Source organism: Saccopteryx leptura, chromosome 11 (assembly GCF_036850995.1).
Source record: "Saccopteryx leptura isolate mSacLep1 chromosome 11, mSacLep1_pri_phased_curated, whole genome shotgun sequence".
Taxonomy (NCBI): domain Eukaryota; kingdom Metazoa; phylum Chordata; class Mammalia; order Chiroptera; family Emballonuridae; genus Saccopteryx; species Saccopteryx leptura.
The window spans coordinates 77,257,911-77,275,203 of record NC_089513.1 but is presented as its reverse complement, the minus strand read 5'-3'; the positions used below and the strand labels follow the sequence as shown (position 1 = coordinate 77,275,203).

The window sequence follows — 17,293 nt, the reverse complement described above, 5'->3', positions numbered from 1 at the left end:
AACGTCAGGAAGATCACCACTTCTGTCCTGTGCATACCTGTGGCCTGGGAGACCGAAGGGCTGGTCACAGCAGTGGTCCGGGAGCGTCAAGGGAGGGGGACAGGGACAGCAGGAAGTGAATGAACTCCAGGAAAATCTTTGGGGTAGACAGCAGTAAAGCGTCTGGTGGGGACACAGGAGCTGTCTGTCTATCTTCCTGCCGTTCCTACTCCCACTGTGTCTATGGTGACCGTGTTAATGGATTTTACTGCGGTTTCCCCAGTAATCCTTTCTTTATTCTAAGTACCGCAAACAAGAAACTCAGGAAGGAAAGGAGATGTGTCAGAAGAATAGGTAACGGTTCGTCCCTTAGCGCACAGTCTTCCTCTTACGGGCGCGTCTGTCTAACCTCAGGACCGCCGTATCTTGTGAGGACGCAAGAGGTCAGCTAGCAGAACACGGGCAATCAGAAGAGAGAAAGTCACAGGGCTCTTTTTGAAGCAAAGACGGAGGGTACAACTCTTCAGTCTCCTGCAAGAGCAGCTCTGGGACGTGGTCGCCGGAAGAACCGGCAGGAGGGAAGAAGCCGGATGCGCACACCCAGCCCGCCCCACCACCGCTCCCTCCTCACACCACAGGGTCGCTCTGCTTGAATCTTTTAGGAGCTTCACGATTGGCATTAAAATCAAGTTAGACACTAAGCTCATATTTCTATATAGTTTTAATTTTAGCACAGCGCCTGGAACTGTGCAGCCGTTCACTACTTATTAAATTCACTCAACAGCTACTCCGTATGGATAGGTGTTGGGCAGGCTGGGGGGGGGGGGCAGTTAGTATTCCAGGGTCTTTGAATATACAGCGGTGGCTTTCAAATGCCGACTGCTAAGCCACGTTTAACCCTTTGAGCAGGACAAACATTCAGGTGCGTCCTCGTGTCCCCGGACCGTCCAGAGTACGAGCGTATGTGTGGAAGGCAACACTAAAAAAAGGCAAACACACGTTCTTCTTGTTTCCATAAATTGGTTAGCAAACAAACATGCTTTTAAGTTAATAAAACTATAACTGGAACTAATTTCATTTTTTGAAAAAAACAAACAACTCACTCCCGGGGGTCAGCCAGCATGAAAAGAACTCACCCCTCAAAGGGTTAAAAAATACATTTCTCATATTACGTAGTGTGTGTGTGTGTGTGTGTGTGTGTGTGTGTGTGTGCAGGCACACCCCCCAAAAAACAAACACACACCCAAATGAAGCCCGTTCTTCACGAAGTAGCACTCATTTCAACCGTGTACAGCCCACTCTGATATTTTTTGTCCTTCTGTGTTCATTCTTGTAAAATAAAAAAAAAAAAAAGAAATGAAATGATGGTTGTCGTTCATTATATTGATCTCAATACCAACCCAAGAGAACCATCCAATGTTTCGAAAAGGCCCTTTCACCGTGGATGTTCTAGCTCTATTTCCGAATGCTGAAGGGATCATACTGTGCTGCTGCTTATCTGAATAAAAATACCAAATTTTAGCATCTTTTAAAAAAAATCCCAATTGTCTCCCAACAACACAACCAATACTGAATACGACACACTTCTCTTATTCCACTTTGAAAAACACTAAATCTTTCCTGGGCAGAGAAATACAAGTCTTCACATCTCAGGGTGATGTATATACAGTGAAATACCGTATTTTTTGCTCCATAAGATGCACCTAGGTTTTTAAGGAGGAAAATAAGAAAAAAAAAATTTTGAACCAAATGATGTGTTAAAATATACATTATTTAACAAAATACCGTATTTTTCGCCCCATAAGATGCACAGGCATTTTCCCCTCCACTCTTTTGGCGAAAAAACTGCATCTTATGGAGCAAAAAGTACGGTAGTCCCTTCAAAAGACTCTGTTAGCATTAGTTAGGGGTAAAAAAAAAAAACCAACACCCTAAAAGCAATCAACTTTTCACCAGCAGTATCATACACAATATTAAAAATCAAAAAACATGAGAGCACATCCCCTATATTAGCACAACAGAAATTTTATCCAGCTAAATGTCCTAAATTATATTTACTAACAATAAAATCATTTCCCTCTTAAACTATCACGGATGGACAGTACTTAAAAATATGGAAGATCCACAATACAGAATTTCCAACTGTTGAAAGAGAAAAGACTTCCTTTTCATTAGGTGAACTATGTGACCAATCTGTGAGCACCAAGTTGCAGGAGTTGGCTCCTTCGCCATTACTAAGTGCTTTACTGACCCCTGCGTCAAATACCAGTGAGGATGATATTTGCTACAACGGAGAACTTCCCTTTCTTTCTCTCTAGTTATCTCTCACCATCCTCTTCTTCTGTGATAACAGAAGTTTAATGAGGCATTCGTCTACCCAGCTGACGGCTCTATTTCCCAGCATCCTTTGCTGCTAGGCATGTGTATGTGACCAGGAGGTAGACAATGAGAGAAAAACAGAGGAGATATATATATATATAAATGCAACTTCTGAGTCATCAACTTAAAAGGAAAAGAGCCCCCCTCCCTGGCTCCCATTTCTGTTAGCGGCTATGTGGGCAGCGTCACAGCCTACGGAAGACCAGACGCCAAGGCCGGCTCGCCCTGTCGGACGGCAGGGAAGCAGATGAATGTTTTGTTTGGGCTGCTATTATTCTCCTTTCTTAACGTGACCACACCGGTGCCCTAAACGCTACAGTTGCCATCCCAAAATGGATGGCTCTGGACCGAGTGGGGAAAGGCAGAGAAAATGGTGAGCGGAGTTTAACTGCGATACAGAATCGTGGTTCTTGAACACAGGCAGGAAGGAGGTGAGGCTGTCCAAGTGATAGGCAGCCCTGTGGTCATCAAACTGTCATAAACCCCCACCTCTGGGATCACGAGTGTCCAGTACACAATCACTAGAGGAAGGGGCTATTTGTCTTCTACAGATAGCTCCTTTCCTTCCTTCCTTCCTTCCTTCCTTCCTTCCTTCCTTCCTTCCTTCCTTCCTTCCTCCCTCCCTCCCTCCCTCCCTCCCTCCCTCCCTCCCTCCCATCCATTCTCCCTCCCTTCCTCCCTCCCCCCTCCCTCCCCTCTCCCTCCCTCCCTCCCTCCCCCCTCCCTCTCTCCCTTCCCTTCCCTTCCCTTCCTTCCCTTCCTTCCCTTCCTCCCTCCCATCCATTCTCCCTCCCTTCCTCCTTTCCTTCCTCCCTCCCCTCTCCCTCCCTCCCTCCTTTCCTCCCTCCCTCCCTCCATCTTTCCTACTTTTTTGATGAGATGAAACCACCTTGTATATATTCATAGAACATATGAAGTGGAATGTAACTGCATTCTACCCATCATTCCATCAAAATGTCAAAAGATTCACTTTCCAGCACGAAAATGAACAGCCACATAAATGTGGAAGGTCCCCACAATGTCGATGCCGCCTTCACATCGCGGTGCAGAGTCAAACGGCGCACTGTGAATGGATGTACAATTACCAAGCGACATATGTAAGGGGCCTTAATGGAATGAAATAAAAGGAGGGAAAAAAAAACTGAACCATTATCGATTCTTCCAGATAGAAGGTAATGCTAGAGCAGAAACCCCTCAGAGCGACAAACCATTTTATTATTTCAAATTTTTGTTACAACTTGCTTCTTACACAGGCGAGTTGGAGATGTGTCAATGTATTGGACATTGATTTGCTTCCTATCCCTTTAGCACGGAGATTCTTTGTAGACAGCGCTCGGAGGGATACACAAAACTGCACGGCACCATTAGTGAAGCACACGCCTCTCACCTAAGACTGTCCTAGAAAACCACAACGGGGAACTTCACGTCGCTGTCTGAAAACATCTCCAGGGTCTCTGACCCGTTGGCTGACTAAATTTCCCATGGATTATTAACTGAGAGGTTTTTTTTTTTTTGAACAGGCGCTTGCTGAGCGTAACAGCGACTTGCTGACCCAATACTGTGGACATTAGTAGACGGTACTAGATAGGTCCTTGCCTTATTTCCGTTAACATCCTCAATGCAGCACTGTAAAGTTAGAAAGTAAAACCAGGGGCACTGGGCGGCCCCTAGAAACGGAAACTAGGGAACCTATCAGACCTCACCGCCTCCTGTCCCTGAGCTACACAATGACTCTGGTGCTCAAATGAAGATGATATAGATCAATAGCAACGACAGCGGCTCTCAAGCTTCTGAAAGAAGGGAGGTTCGGCGCAGACAATCAGAAGCGAGAAGAGAGTGAGAACTTCCTCTCCTCTCCATACCAGTTTTTCCTCTAAATAAAGGGAGTGACGGAGGCAGTCTTAGACGGGGTAGCAGTTATCTAGAAAGAGATCACATGGCGTGGTGATAAAGGAAGCTGGCAGGCTAAGGAGCACTGTGGAGGACTTCTCTCCGGAAAGGCGAGGAAGACGGGCAGACCCTCGACCCTGAAGGGTGACGCAGTGTTGTGATCCTGTGTGGGAAGGAACAGCTCTCATCTCTGCAGACACGCCACTTGGATACTGACACGCCCAGTGTGGAAACGAAGAAGCAACAAAGTAAAAGACATCCGGACAGACCTGTCCGTGCCTGTGCCACTCACGGTCCTCAGTGCAATCACGCGCGAGAATGAACACGAAGCCCACGAGACAGAGACTCGGTGAAACCAGCTGTGCTCTCTGGTCCCTCAGTAAACAACGAGCGGACAGGAAAACACATCAGAAAACCCAATCTCCCTCAGCTACTTCGGCAAAATACAAAACTATAAGACACATAGAATGCCTTAGTGGCTACATACACATTGTCCATGTGCCTTTCAGAACTATGAAAAAAAAAAAAAACCTCAAGGAAATTAAGAAAAATGAATAGAATAAGAAGACATGCCCATGCTGTCCTTTATTTTCAAGTTAGCCAACTGGTTTTATCATCAAGAGAAAGCAAAAGCGTGTCAACATCTCTAAGCCCAACTAAAGCTTCCACCTCCAAGGCTGTGCTCAGGGTCTAGTCTACCTGCTACCTGCTCTCCTCAAAACAGACACAGCTTCAACCACAGACAGGTCTGACGGCAGTTACTCCGGACACAGGGCCGAGAAGCTTTAGAAGCATTAGAAAGAGCAATCTTTAAAAGCTTTGGTACATATATACTATGGAATACTACTCAGCCATAAGAAATGATGACATCGGATCATTTATTTACAATAACATGGATGGACCTTGATAACATCATATGGAGTGAAATAAGTAAATCAGAAAAAACTAAGAACTGTGTGATTCCATATATAGGTGGGACATAAAAATGAGACTCAGAGACATGGACAAGAATGTGATGGTGGGGGGGGCGAGGAAGGGGGGGTGGGGGGAGGGGAGGGGCACAAAGAAAACCAGATAGAAGGTAACGGAAGACAATTTGACTTTGGGTGAGGGGTATGCATCATAATCAAATATCAAAATAATCTGGAGATGTTTTCTCTGAACATAGGTACCCTGATTTATCAAAGTCACTGCATTAAAATTAATAAAAATAAGATAAAAAACGTGAGCTACTCACCTATGCCAACGAAAGCGGCTTTGTAGCCCTCCGCTTTCAAAGTGCGAAGCGTCATTTCATTCACGGACAGGCCTTGACCGCACACTATCTACAAGAAAAAAAAAATGCGAATAAGGATGTTTTGGCATCTGATTAATAAAATCTTGATCTTCAACATCGAAAAGAACAATAACTGGATATATACTGCTCACAAAAATTGGGGGATATTTTATCGCTTCATATAATTCTACACAGCTGGCAATTTTGTCTGTTAGTACAGCAGTATGTATATACAACATAATGCGTAAGTGAAACACTAACACGTTTTACTGAAGAGCTGAATTCATTTTCTTGCCTTTTAATGAAATAGAAAAGCAAACTGCTATCAGCTGGGTGAACCTGCGTGGCTTGCTTAAGACGTTCATGGGCCCTACGTGCAGGCACCGTGGGCGGCAAAGCGCCGAATGAGCCGGTTTCCGCCTCAATGTGTGGTTCTGGTCGGTGCAGAAGATGTACCGCGGTGGACACAATTTTAAAATGGGGTGATGATCAAAGGTCTATGAGAATTCAGGGGACAGAGAGATTCATTCTGGCCCAGGCCTTAACGATCAGAATAAAGACAGAAAGTAGGATTTCAAAAGGACCTTAAAAAAAAAAAAGACAGAGTGGTGATAGGGACCATTGTCCAGGAAAGATGAATCAGGCCGGGAAGCAGAGGGGAGTCACCCCTATTAAAAGCCACAATAGTTTGTTCAGTCCCCAGACAGGACTCAATTTTCAGAACTGGAACCCGTGGACGGCAGAGGCGAGCAGGTCCTGGGAGGCAGGACCCGGCAGCAGCCTGCCGACAGGAGACGGCAGGGAGGGCCCCAGTCCCTCTCCGCAGGGAACGACGGCCATTTGCCACGGGGACGGCACACCGGAGAAGGGGAAACGGTCCCACGGTTCAAGGACACGTGACGTAAGTGTGTTATGCTCGTCGGGGAGGCCGTCCCCACATGGTCTCCGGTCTGCGCAGTACCAGGTGAAAAGGACTAGAGAGGGCAGGACGGGCAGCGTCTCGGAGGCTCCGAACAGCGCCGGGCACGCGGGGACCCCCCGACAACGCAGTGTTCCCGGGGTACACAGAGCAGAGAGAAGGAAGGGAGAGCAGAGGGGCCCCTGGAAGAGGGGACCCCCCGACAACGCAGTGTTCCCGGGGAACACGGAGCAGAGAGAAGGAAGGGAGAGCAGAGGGGCCCCTGGAAGAGGGGACCCCCCGACAACGCAGTGTTCCCGGGGAACACGGAGCAGAGAGAAGGAAGGGAGAGCAGAGGGGCCCCTGGCAGAGGGGACCCCTTTGTTTTCCTAAAACACTGAGTCTCCAAACAGCGTCTGAAGGACTGTAGGTTTGTAAGCCAGGCTCAACAACCAAAGGGGAGATTAAAAACTGGTATCAGAACCCTGGACCCTATCAAACGCCACAGACTAAACCAGAACATGAAGTAAACACGGACTGTTAACAGTGGTTAATAATAAGCATCTCATACCGTGTGCTACTGTTACAATCAGCGGAGTTAGGCGCTACTAAATGCGTCGGATGTGAGGCTTTAGAATTGTTCATTTATTGTAACTGTTTTCTTGTGTTACACTATTTCCAGGTGTTCAAAAAGATGGAATGTTCTACTGTTTACTTTCTGAAGCCAATAACCTTAACCCAGACATAAAGAATAAAGGGTAGACACAGAAGAAAAGTATAGGTGTAAACTCGCTAGATCAAGTTAGAGTAAGAATGCAGTTTGCAAAGTGGACACTGGGAGTGATTGCCATGAGTCAGTTACTGTGGGGGGCGGGGGGTGGGTCCTTGAAACATGTCAGTTTCCCATTCAGTGTATCCGTTGCATCAGGAAAAATTTTCCAGAAAGGCCTGACCAAGAGGTGGTGCAGTGGATAGAGCATCGGACTGGGATGCGGAAGACCCAGGTTCAAGACCCCGAGGTCACCTGCTTTGAGCAAAGCTTACCAGCTTGAGACCAAGGTCGCTGGCTTGAGCAAGGGGTTACTCAGTCTGCTGTAGCCCCCCAGTCAAGGCACATATGAGAAAGCAATCAATGAACAATGAAGGGGCCACAACGAAGAATTGATGCTTTTCATCTCTCTCCCTTCCTGTCTGTCTCTATCCCTCTCTCTGTCTCTCTCTTTGTCAAAAAAAAAAAAAAATTTCCAGAAAGACCTCCCTCCCCTCCATTTGTGGAAGTATATGCATGTGTATGTGTGTACAGGTGCGGATGTGTCCGTGAGTGCGTGCGGGCACATCTGTGTGCACGTGTACATACATGCAGGTGTGAACTTGCAATGTGCACATGTGAGTGTGTGCAGGGGTGCATGCAGCGGTGTGTGCGTGCACAGCAGACGCCTCTGCGTGCACAGCAGATGTTTAATTTACCAGGGGCTAAATAGATCAAATATTTTGAGAATCGCTAAGACAGGAGGTCACTAGAAGAGTTTTTAACATATTTAGCTTTCTTTAAAACAATTATTTTGTCAACTCCTCACTCATGTTTCTCTCTTTCGGTGCAGATAGGATCAGGTTTTATATTAGTTTGCCAACAGCAGCCTAGAATAATGAAAGCGCTGGCTTCCGACAGCCATCATGAAACGCAAGGTGATGAAGAGAGGTCGTCAGCAAAGAGGCCCCAGTCAGGTGTGTCTGCTCACCTCGCGAAGCAGAGCACATGCCTAGCGATCACAAATTAAGTTTAATCACCATGGAATTTTATCAAAACATTTTGAGCAATGGCAACCACTCATGTTTTAAACACAGGGAAAATGCAAGATCTTGATGCAGATTTACATTTTTAGCTTTAAAAATGAAAGCCATAAGAGATTATGAACATTATGAAAGAAAAATATGCATATCCACCTATTCTGAATTGCAAACCAAACAAAAGAGAGCATTTAGTCTAACGGGTTAGTGACATCGTCTGGCATAAATTCACAGGAGACTTTATTTAAGTCCCCCTAAAATTAAAAATAATTTGCAGCGGTCTATATTAAAATTTTTATGACAAAATCAAGAGAGTTTATAAAAATATAACAGCGAAAAGAAGAGTTTTATTTTGATTAGAGATGATTCTTTGGTGTGAGATCAATTGAGACATTGCCTAATAAATTAAAAATGTGTATCTTGCTGATAATGTGAAGTAAAAATAAGAATTTGAATTCTATCATAAGGTTGCAGAGGCAAATAATAATATTATACTAAACAACTCTGTGTCAAAGGGAAAAAGAGAACTGCAATTAATCTAGAAAAAACAGTAATAATAATAAAAACATTGGATGCTGACAAGGGTCTGTTCAAGAGAGAAATGAATAATTTTAAATGGTTTTACTATTCAACTGATAAAATCCTTATATTTAGCACAGAAAGTAGGTCTCAAGACTATTTTCTTACCAACAATAAGTAATTAAAAGCTGGAAGCTCGCATAATTCTATTACCCAACCTCAGGAAGACAGCAAACAAAAAAAAATAAAACAAGACACACAAAAATCAGGCTTTCAGGTGCATTTGAAACTCTACAAGGAGAGCGACAGCCTTTTACTATTTCCAGTTTGAGTGTTCATTTCCTCAGGCAATGAATGCACACGGAAATCTTTAAGAATACCAATAAGACAAATCTGGTTCTGTGTACAGACGCAATAAAACATGATGCAAATGGATAGATTCCAGTGTGAAAAGGTTACTATAATTCAAATATAGTACTTACTGAGCATAAAAAAATTAAAAATTAGGATCTCTTCTCCATCAAAATAAAAATAAAATAAAAATGTAATATTCTAAGTCTAGAAAAAAAATTTTAAAAAAACATTGACTATGATTTAAAAATGCTACCTCATAGAACAGAGAGAAGCCAGATACTATCATTCTTCTAAAACATCCAAGAAATTCCAGCCAGTGAAACAGGGGGAGAAAAAGCATATATAAAGTACAAATAGAGAGTAGAGCAAGTTCTCTCATTATTTGCTGGTGACAAAATACTTGACTTAAAAAATTCATCTTCGTGTTAACAAGAAGCAATCTATCAAGCTATTTGATATGAAATAAATCGCAATAATTCAATAGAAAATCCAGCTAAAGAACAGAGTTGGGAGCGAAGATGATAAATTAAGTTCGGTTTTGGGTATGATGAGTTTACGTTATTTGGATAATAGATGTGCTCATTAAACTATCAAGAACACAGGACTGGAGTTGGGAAGAAGAATGGTTCCAGCCTTTAGCACACTACATACCAAAAGGAAATTCTCAATAATTATTTGTTGAAAGAATTAAACAAATCCATTAGAAAGAAAAAAAAACAACCTCAAATAATAACCAAGATAATAATGTCAAACACCAACCCGCATACACACATACAAAAGTGTCATATTCTGCACAGGAGTTAACCTGCATGACCTTACATCATAATTCATTTCATTGCCAGAAAATGATTGCTGACTTTAAAATATGTAACGTTAGCCTGACCAGGCGGTGGCGCAGTCGATAGAGCATCGAACTGGGACATGAAGGATCCAGGTTCAAAATCCTGAGGTCAATGGCTTGGGAGCAGGCTCACCAGCTTGAGCATGGGTTTGGTGGCCTGAAACCCAAGGTATCTTGCTTGAGCCCAAGGTTGCTGGCTTGAGCAAGGGGTCACCCTCTCTGTTGGAATCCATGGTCAGGCCCATATGAGAAAGCAATCAATGAACAACTAAGGAGCCACAAAGAAGAACCGATGCTTCTCATCTCTCTCCCTTCCTGTCTGTCTGTCCCTCTCTTTGATTCTCTGTCTAAAAAAAAAAATATATATATATATATATGTGTGTGTGTGTGTGTGTGTGTGTGTGTAACATTAATTGAGAGGCACAACAGGAAACAGCTTGAGAAGAATCTGTTGATGATGAAAAGGAGGTGACAAGTGTAAACTACTTTTCAAAATGTATCCTCTTACGGCTTAAATTGATAGATCTTAAAAGCTGCAGTATCTCATTAATGCACACAAGTTCTCAAACTTGGAAAAGAATCTCACTGCTCTTTCTCCACAGAATCGCACGTGCAATTGACCATTTACAAAGCAAGTTTGAATACTACATCTCCTTCACATCTTAGAACAACTGGAGATGGACAAGGTAGTATTAGCCTCCTCCTTAATTTATGTTCTAATTTTTTCTTGATCATATAATAGGTTCATCAGGTTTAAAAATCAAATGTACCAAAAGGCAATGAACCCTTGCTATGCCTTCAGGAAGAGCCAGAGGGTAACGCCCGTCAAGAATAATAGAAAACCAAGGTAACCTATGCTATCAGATCTTCAGTCTTCCCAGACATGGTCTCTGCACACAGAAGCAGGTAAGTCTCTATTTTACCCTAACGGTAGCAGCATACTTTTACCTGTGAATGGCTATTGACTAAAACTTATGATATTAACTGACTTTGTCTAGGTAATTTGACCATAAAATTAGAAAGGCTTGACTGTAGCTAAAATGTATGTTTTCTGACACTCAGTATGTTGACATGTCTCTTGAAGAGTTATCTAATGAAAGCAATGTGTATGCCCTAATTTATGCAATGTATGCTGGTACTTCAGAAATTGAATGCAATCTTGAAATGACTTCTAAGATACATCCAGAAGTGCCTTAAATTAATTTCTCATTAATCTTCAATCTTTGACACCTAATATATGAGTTTGAAGTCTCAATAAATAATCATTTCCTTATTAAACGGGATTTAAGTTATAAACTTGTATTCAACATAGAAAAATATTTAAAGAACTTTTCAAAATGTGTTTTTGAAAAGCAAATAATTCACCCTTAAGTCATCTATTTTGAATGCTGAGTTTTCATAAAGTTGTGCTCTTACTATAAGATATTTTGTTCGGTGATTATGTGTAAATGTTTCACCAGCAAACCACTGCCAAATAAAATGTAATGAAAAGTGTAAACGTGCAGAATATTGGTCGGAGCCTTTCCTTTTCAGTGATTATTTTTGATTTCTACATGCAGGAGCCGTGAGTAGTTTGTTAATCACTTTTCAAAGTATTTTGTGCCTGCGCTCGCAGAATGTATTATGTAAATGACAGTACTTTATCAATCTGTTGTGTTGGCTCTATTATAGAAAATTAACATTTTGAAACCACACATGGCAATATGTTCAAAGGAAGAGCCAGAGGGTAACACCCGTCAAGAATAATAGAAAACAACAGGAAGACCTAAAACTATAGTCTAAAAGTTCAACGTGGCAACTCTCTGACCATTTCAAAAGAACACACCGCGATATCTATTTCTCACAGCAACGAAAATGACCAAGCTGTGGCTTCCACCCCACCGGTGTAGTGTTGCTTACAGTGAGAAAGGGTTACCGCATTAACACTGCTGATATGGCGCATACAGTCAACGGGATAACCCCTCCATAAGAAATGATGTTTCGTATTGTGACATGCGAACGTTTCAGAGCGCACACAACTTGCACGAAAAGAAAAAAAGAAATGAAAGAACATGATGAAAGAATCCAAAACCTTCTATCTGCTGCACCAAACCCCTAAAGCAATTCAGGAATTTGTTTCTCACGGGCAATTAATCACATACCGGCGTGCCGGATGAAAACTATTGATTGCCCTTTACCCCGGTAGCGGCATGCAGACAGCAGACAGACGGATGCCCTAAGCGAGGAGAGGCATCTACCGGCTTCTGTTCTTTCTCAGAGTGGGTGGCATTTTGCTGTTGATCTGCAGTGTCGAGCTCCCTCCTTCCTCTTTGAACAATACACACGCCTTTTGCTTACCTTCACACCAAGGTCCTTCATCAGCTCAATCTCAAAATTCACTACATCATACGGCAGCCGGAACTGAGGGATTTCAGAAGTACTGAAAAGAAGAAGAAGAAGAGGCATTTGTTGAAGAAGAAAAAAAAAAATCACCAAGCTTAAAAACGCAACATGCCTTTCTGATCAATAGTGAAGGACCAAGTATCACTTCTAAGGGTATCTGCATATCACATATTATGAGATCAGTGAGGACCTTAATGATTTTATATGCGTGATAAAATAGTATATGGGCTCCAGTAGACATTGATGTGAAAATGAATAAATGCAAACAATGCAAAACAAATAATAGTAAACAGACCATTGGTCAAAAACATTTCCAATACTGTTAAGTTTATTATCTACAAACACTTGAATAAGAAATTCCTAAGACACAACCTTAAATTCCAAAAACTAGTTGTAAGTATAGATAACGTTTAATATACATGTATACATACATTCACATATATTCTATAGATATACCTCTAGCTCAGCGATTTTTGACCTGTGTGCAACAGCATACTAGTGCGCAGTAAGAATTATTGAAACGTGCAATACCTGACTGTTTAGTCAGGGGCACTGACCTCTTTTCCCTTAGATGGTCAAATTAAAAATCACAACAGCCAACGCGACAAAAACCATTCAGTGTGAATGAATCAAAATTACACTTTTTTTTGGTCAGATTGGCCAAAAATAGGTATTTTGGGTGTGCCGCAGAATTTTCATAATTGGTTTATGTGTGCCATGAGATGGAAAAGGTTGACAATCACTGAGCTAGCTTGTTCAGATTCAGATTGGTAACTTTGTATGACTGTGCTGCTTAGGATATTACCAGAGTAGTAAAGCCTTCCTCCTCTATGGAAGCAGTAAATGTCCTAAAAGGAGATAGCCAAACGTAATATCAGAACTGCTTCACTCTCTGCTCTTAAAGAAAAAAACAGATTCCTAAAATATAGTCGCTTAAATACTATGCTAATTTAGAGAATTTAAAGGTAATCAAAGTGAACTTTTCAATGTTTTGCAATAATAAGAAGCTGACGTGTGTTTCTGAATATATTTTTCATTTATTCATTTACCTTTCGTTTATTTATTTATTTATTTATTTATTTATTTATTTATTTTCATTTCACAAGCATTTACAAAGTACCAGGCACAGTGTTATTGGCTACTGTGATTGGATGGTGAATTTAATCAAATTCCCAGGTCCAATAAGTTCTCCTTCTGGCTGGAAAAGGTCCGAAAACAGACAGTTATAATGGAATGCAGTATGTGTAAGGAGAGAGATATGCAGACTTTACAGGGATTAAATTGTAAAATTAATAAATAATCGCCGCAGAGGAAGCCGGTGCCCCGACTCTTCTACCTGACAACAATGTCATCACTTACGTGCATTTGTTTTTTATAAGCGAAAAACAAAATCAGAAAGTATAGATATACACATATGAACACTTTAAGTCTACGAACACCGTCTTTATCTCTGTCCTTAAAATATCAAGCCCTTTAACCCTTCTAACGCATGACCTGAAAAAAAAAAGAAAGAAAGAAAGAAAGAAAGAAAGAAAGAAAGAAAGAAAGAAAGAAAGAAAGAAAGAAAGAAAAAGAAAGAGAGAAAGAAAGAAAGAGAAGCCACAGTCGGAGAAAAGCAAAACCACCGATTATTTTATCCCTTTGTTGCAGCATCAAAAATAATCACCGGTTATATTCAACTCAATAAGGACTAAGTTCTGAGTCTCTTTCACCAACTCTGGTGAATCTGTAAAAAGTACCTGGGACCCCAATTTACCGGCGATAAAAGAATCTATTTGGATGAAAAGGAAAAGGAAAGATAAAACTGGACATCACCTCTTTAAGTAATTGATTTCAAATACAAAGCTAATTCAATCTTTTTTAGCCACTTGGAAGGCACAGGAGAACGAGAGACATCTGTAAGTAAGAAAAATAAATGAACAGAACAGCTTTGTGGTTGTAATTCTGGTGGGATCCCACTGTCGGTATTTATAATCCTGTAACAGGGACACACAATGCCTCTCCCATGGGACGGTCCAGAGGAGACCGATTCAACGCTTCACACTGTCCCCAGGCACCGGGAAGATTCGAAGGCAAAAAGGAAAGAAAGTAAATCAAGAAATAACTTTAAAAAAATAATAAAAACATGTTTGGGTATTAATGTAGGGTAATCTGTCCCACTAGAAAATGTTCAGCAAATACATAAAAACACAAGGTTAGTGTCAATTTTTGTGATTTAGAAACATCTATTGTGCAGCTACCAAAACTGTCAACACAGAACTCACAAGCCGGGCTCGTCCCATCATTGGCGTCTTGTGTAAACGCAACTACGGAGCAAAAAAGATTGTTCCTAGTCTACTAGCGTATACGGCAATTAGGTTCACATTTTTTAAATTAGCTCATATATTCATTGATGTGTATAATTGAAAAAGATGCACAATGCTTATATACCTCTATTGCTGATACATTACGTTTCTCCTAATTAATAAAGCTACAGTAAAACGCCATTATAAAAGATGGTTTAACGCATTCCAGCTAAGTAATATATTAGGCATTTTACTTTCCAGGATAAAGAAATTTGTAAAATATGTGCAAACCCTCAAAACTCATAGTGGCGAAACATCAATATAAAAAAGTAATTATTTCCTGACAATCAGGTTAATTTTCCTTCAGTTTATGCTTCATACATACTTTTTATGGGTCTTCCCATTATGTAAGATTTTTGCTTCATGATTCAGTCAAATGGTTTTATATTAGTGCAAGTTTATCTTTGTGTTAGCATATTGCTATTTGACCAATATTAGAATTGATACATTTATCAACACACATTTTTTGGTGACAGAAAACATCAAGAATAGCACAAATTTTTGCCATAGCTTGATTAAGTTTATTCTTTGGGATTATTAAATATGAAAAATGTGTTGTTTAAATAATAGCTCAGTAGCCATCAAAATTTAAATGCAGGCCCTGGCTGGTTGGCTCAGTGGTAGAGCGTCGGCCTGGTGTGCAGGAGTCCCAGGTTCGATTCCCAGCCAGGGCACACAGGAGAGGCAGCCATCTGCTTCTCCACCCTTCCCCCTCTCCTTCCTCTCTGTCTCTCTCTTCCCCTCCCGCAGCCAAGGCTCCACTGAAGCAGAGTTGGCCTGGGCGCTGAGGATGGCTCCATGGCCTCTGCCTCAGGCACTAGAATGGCTCTGGTTGCAACAGAGCAACGCCCCAGATGGGCAGAGCATCGCCCCCTGGTGGGCATGCCGGGTGGATCCCGGTTGGGTGCATGCAGGAGTCTGTCTGACTGCCTCCCCGTTTCCAACTTCAGAAAAATACAAAAAATAAAATAAAAATTTAAATGCAAAGTATAGCAACAGGTATGCAAAATGGTTCTATTTTATAATCCATGATTTTCTGATGAAAGACAGAGAAAATAATGATAATTAGTAACATTATTAACTTACCATCCAAATACTTCTCACTTTCACACCAAATATTTTAAGCAACAGTCACTCCTAACTTATAACACATTTTAATTTTATGATCGTCAATGTAACCTATGGCCTCCATAGAGTTCCATATATTTTAAGTAAAGTAAACTCTATCCGATTTCTAGGCTCAGCTTGAGTACCTCAAAGTCATTGATACAAAGTGAATATGTCCCATTTTTAATCTATTACTCTTCATGGAAGTAAAAAAAGACCATGTAAATGAATCTTGGTATATAATACTCATATCACTTAAAACTCAACACTATTTTTTACACTTACACTATTTACGAGATAAATTGCATGGATGTACATTAAAATGGAACATTTTTAGTAGACTCTTACATAATCAAATGCAAAAACTTAAGAGACTAAACTGAAAATATGTCAGCAGGACAACTGGTCTGTTACATAACAAGATGAATTGCCCAATATTCTTTAGAGCGAAGGTTTTCCTCATCTTTAATTTCCATAATTTCCAGATAGATCGCCATTAAAGGAGAGATGAAAATAAGTTTTTCATATGATTGGTCTCTCTATCCATAAAATATTTTGCTGAGCTCTCTCTTAAATTCACAGAATGAGACAGATAAAATTTAAAATAAATATTGCTGAACGCCAACTGCGAATTCAAACTGAGTAACAAAATCAAAATTTGAGCATTTGGAGAAAAAGAACACTTAAAATACCATCTGTGAGACTGAAGTTCCTATACGATTATGAAACAACATGAATCATACTTGATTCTCTCCCTCCCCACCACCCCATGATTTCTGATACTATAAACATGAAAGAAAGTGGTCATTACCTTAAACCACCGACATACTGTTGTTTCTCAAATATGGTGATGTCAGAGTAGCCTAATCGAGCCAGAAAGGAAGCACAACTGATACTTGCAGGTCCGGCCCCAAAAAGAGCGATCTTTGCAGAATAGGCTTCGGGCATCTCTTTCGGAGGAGGCAGAGAAGGATTCCTGATTTGGGGTAGATTCATTGCCTTGAACACCTGTGGAGAAATCAATGGCCAGGGTTCAAATATTTAAACTAACCTTTACATCAAACATTTTTTTTTTAATGTTTCAAAGGCATTTGTGTCTTTAATAGAAGCAAGCAGTATGCTCTCTTAGAGGCTGTTTTGGGTCCAATAGGTGACAAGTTAGGCTGACCAACTTCTCAGTCTCTGAAATTCCTTTCTAGGTTCAGACCTCCCACAGGAAGCGTTTCTAGTTCATTTCACCCCTCCCTCCACACACTCACCTCCACGCACAGGTTGAGCGCTTTTCCTCTGAGCAGAGTTCATATGCCTCTAACATGGCCACTTACCAATGCATCTGGGTCACATTTCCACATTAGCTACCAGGATGTTTGTTCCTTGAGTCAGAGTATGTCATAGAGCAGGGGTCCCCAAACTACGGCCAACGGGCTGCATACAGCCCCCTGAAGCCATTTATCCGGCCCCCGCCGCACTTCCAGAAGAGGCACCTCTTTCATTGGTGGTCAGTGAGAGGAGCATAGTTCCCATTGAAAAACTGG

The 17,293-nt window shown here is 41.4% G+C and overlaps 1 protein-coding gene across 2 annotated transcripts in view; it reads right to left on the bottom strand.

The window, feature by feature from the left end:
- Positions 1–17,293, bottom strand: part of DPYD (dihydropyrimidine dehydrogenase) — a 673,084-nt gene that overhangs the window by 460,339 nt on the left and 195,452 nt on the right. For both annotated transcript variants that reach the window (XM_066352595.1, XM_066352596.1), the window contains exons 6-8: positions 16,570–16,766; positions 12,262–12,343; positions 5,486–5,573 (exon numbers count right to left, since the gene is read on the bottom strand). In XM_066352595.1, coding sequence (XP_066208692.1) covers positions 5,486–5,573; positions 12,262–12,343; positions 16,570–16,766 — 367 coding nt within the window. The remainder of the gene's footprint in view (positions 1–5,485; positions 5,574–12,261; positions 12,344–16,569; positions 16,767–17,293) is intronic.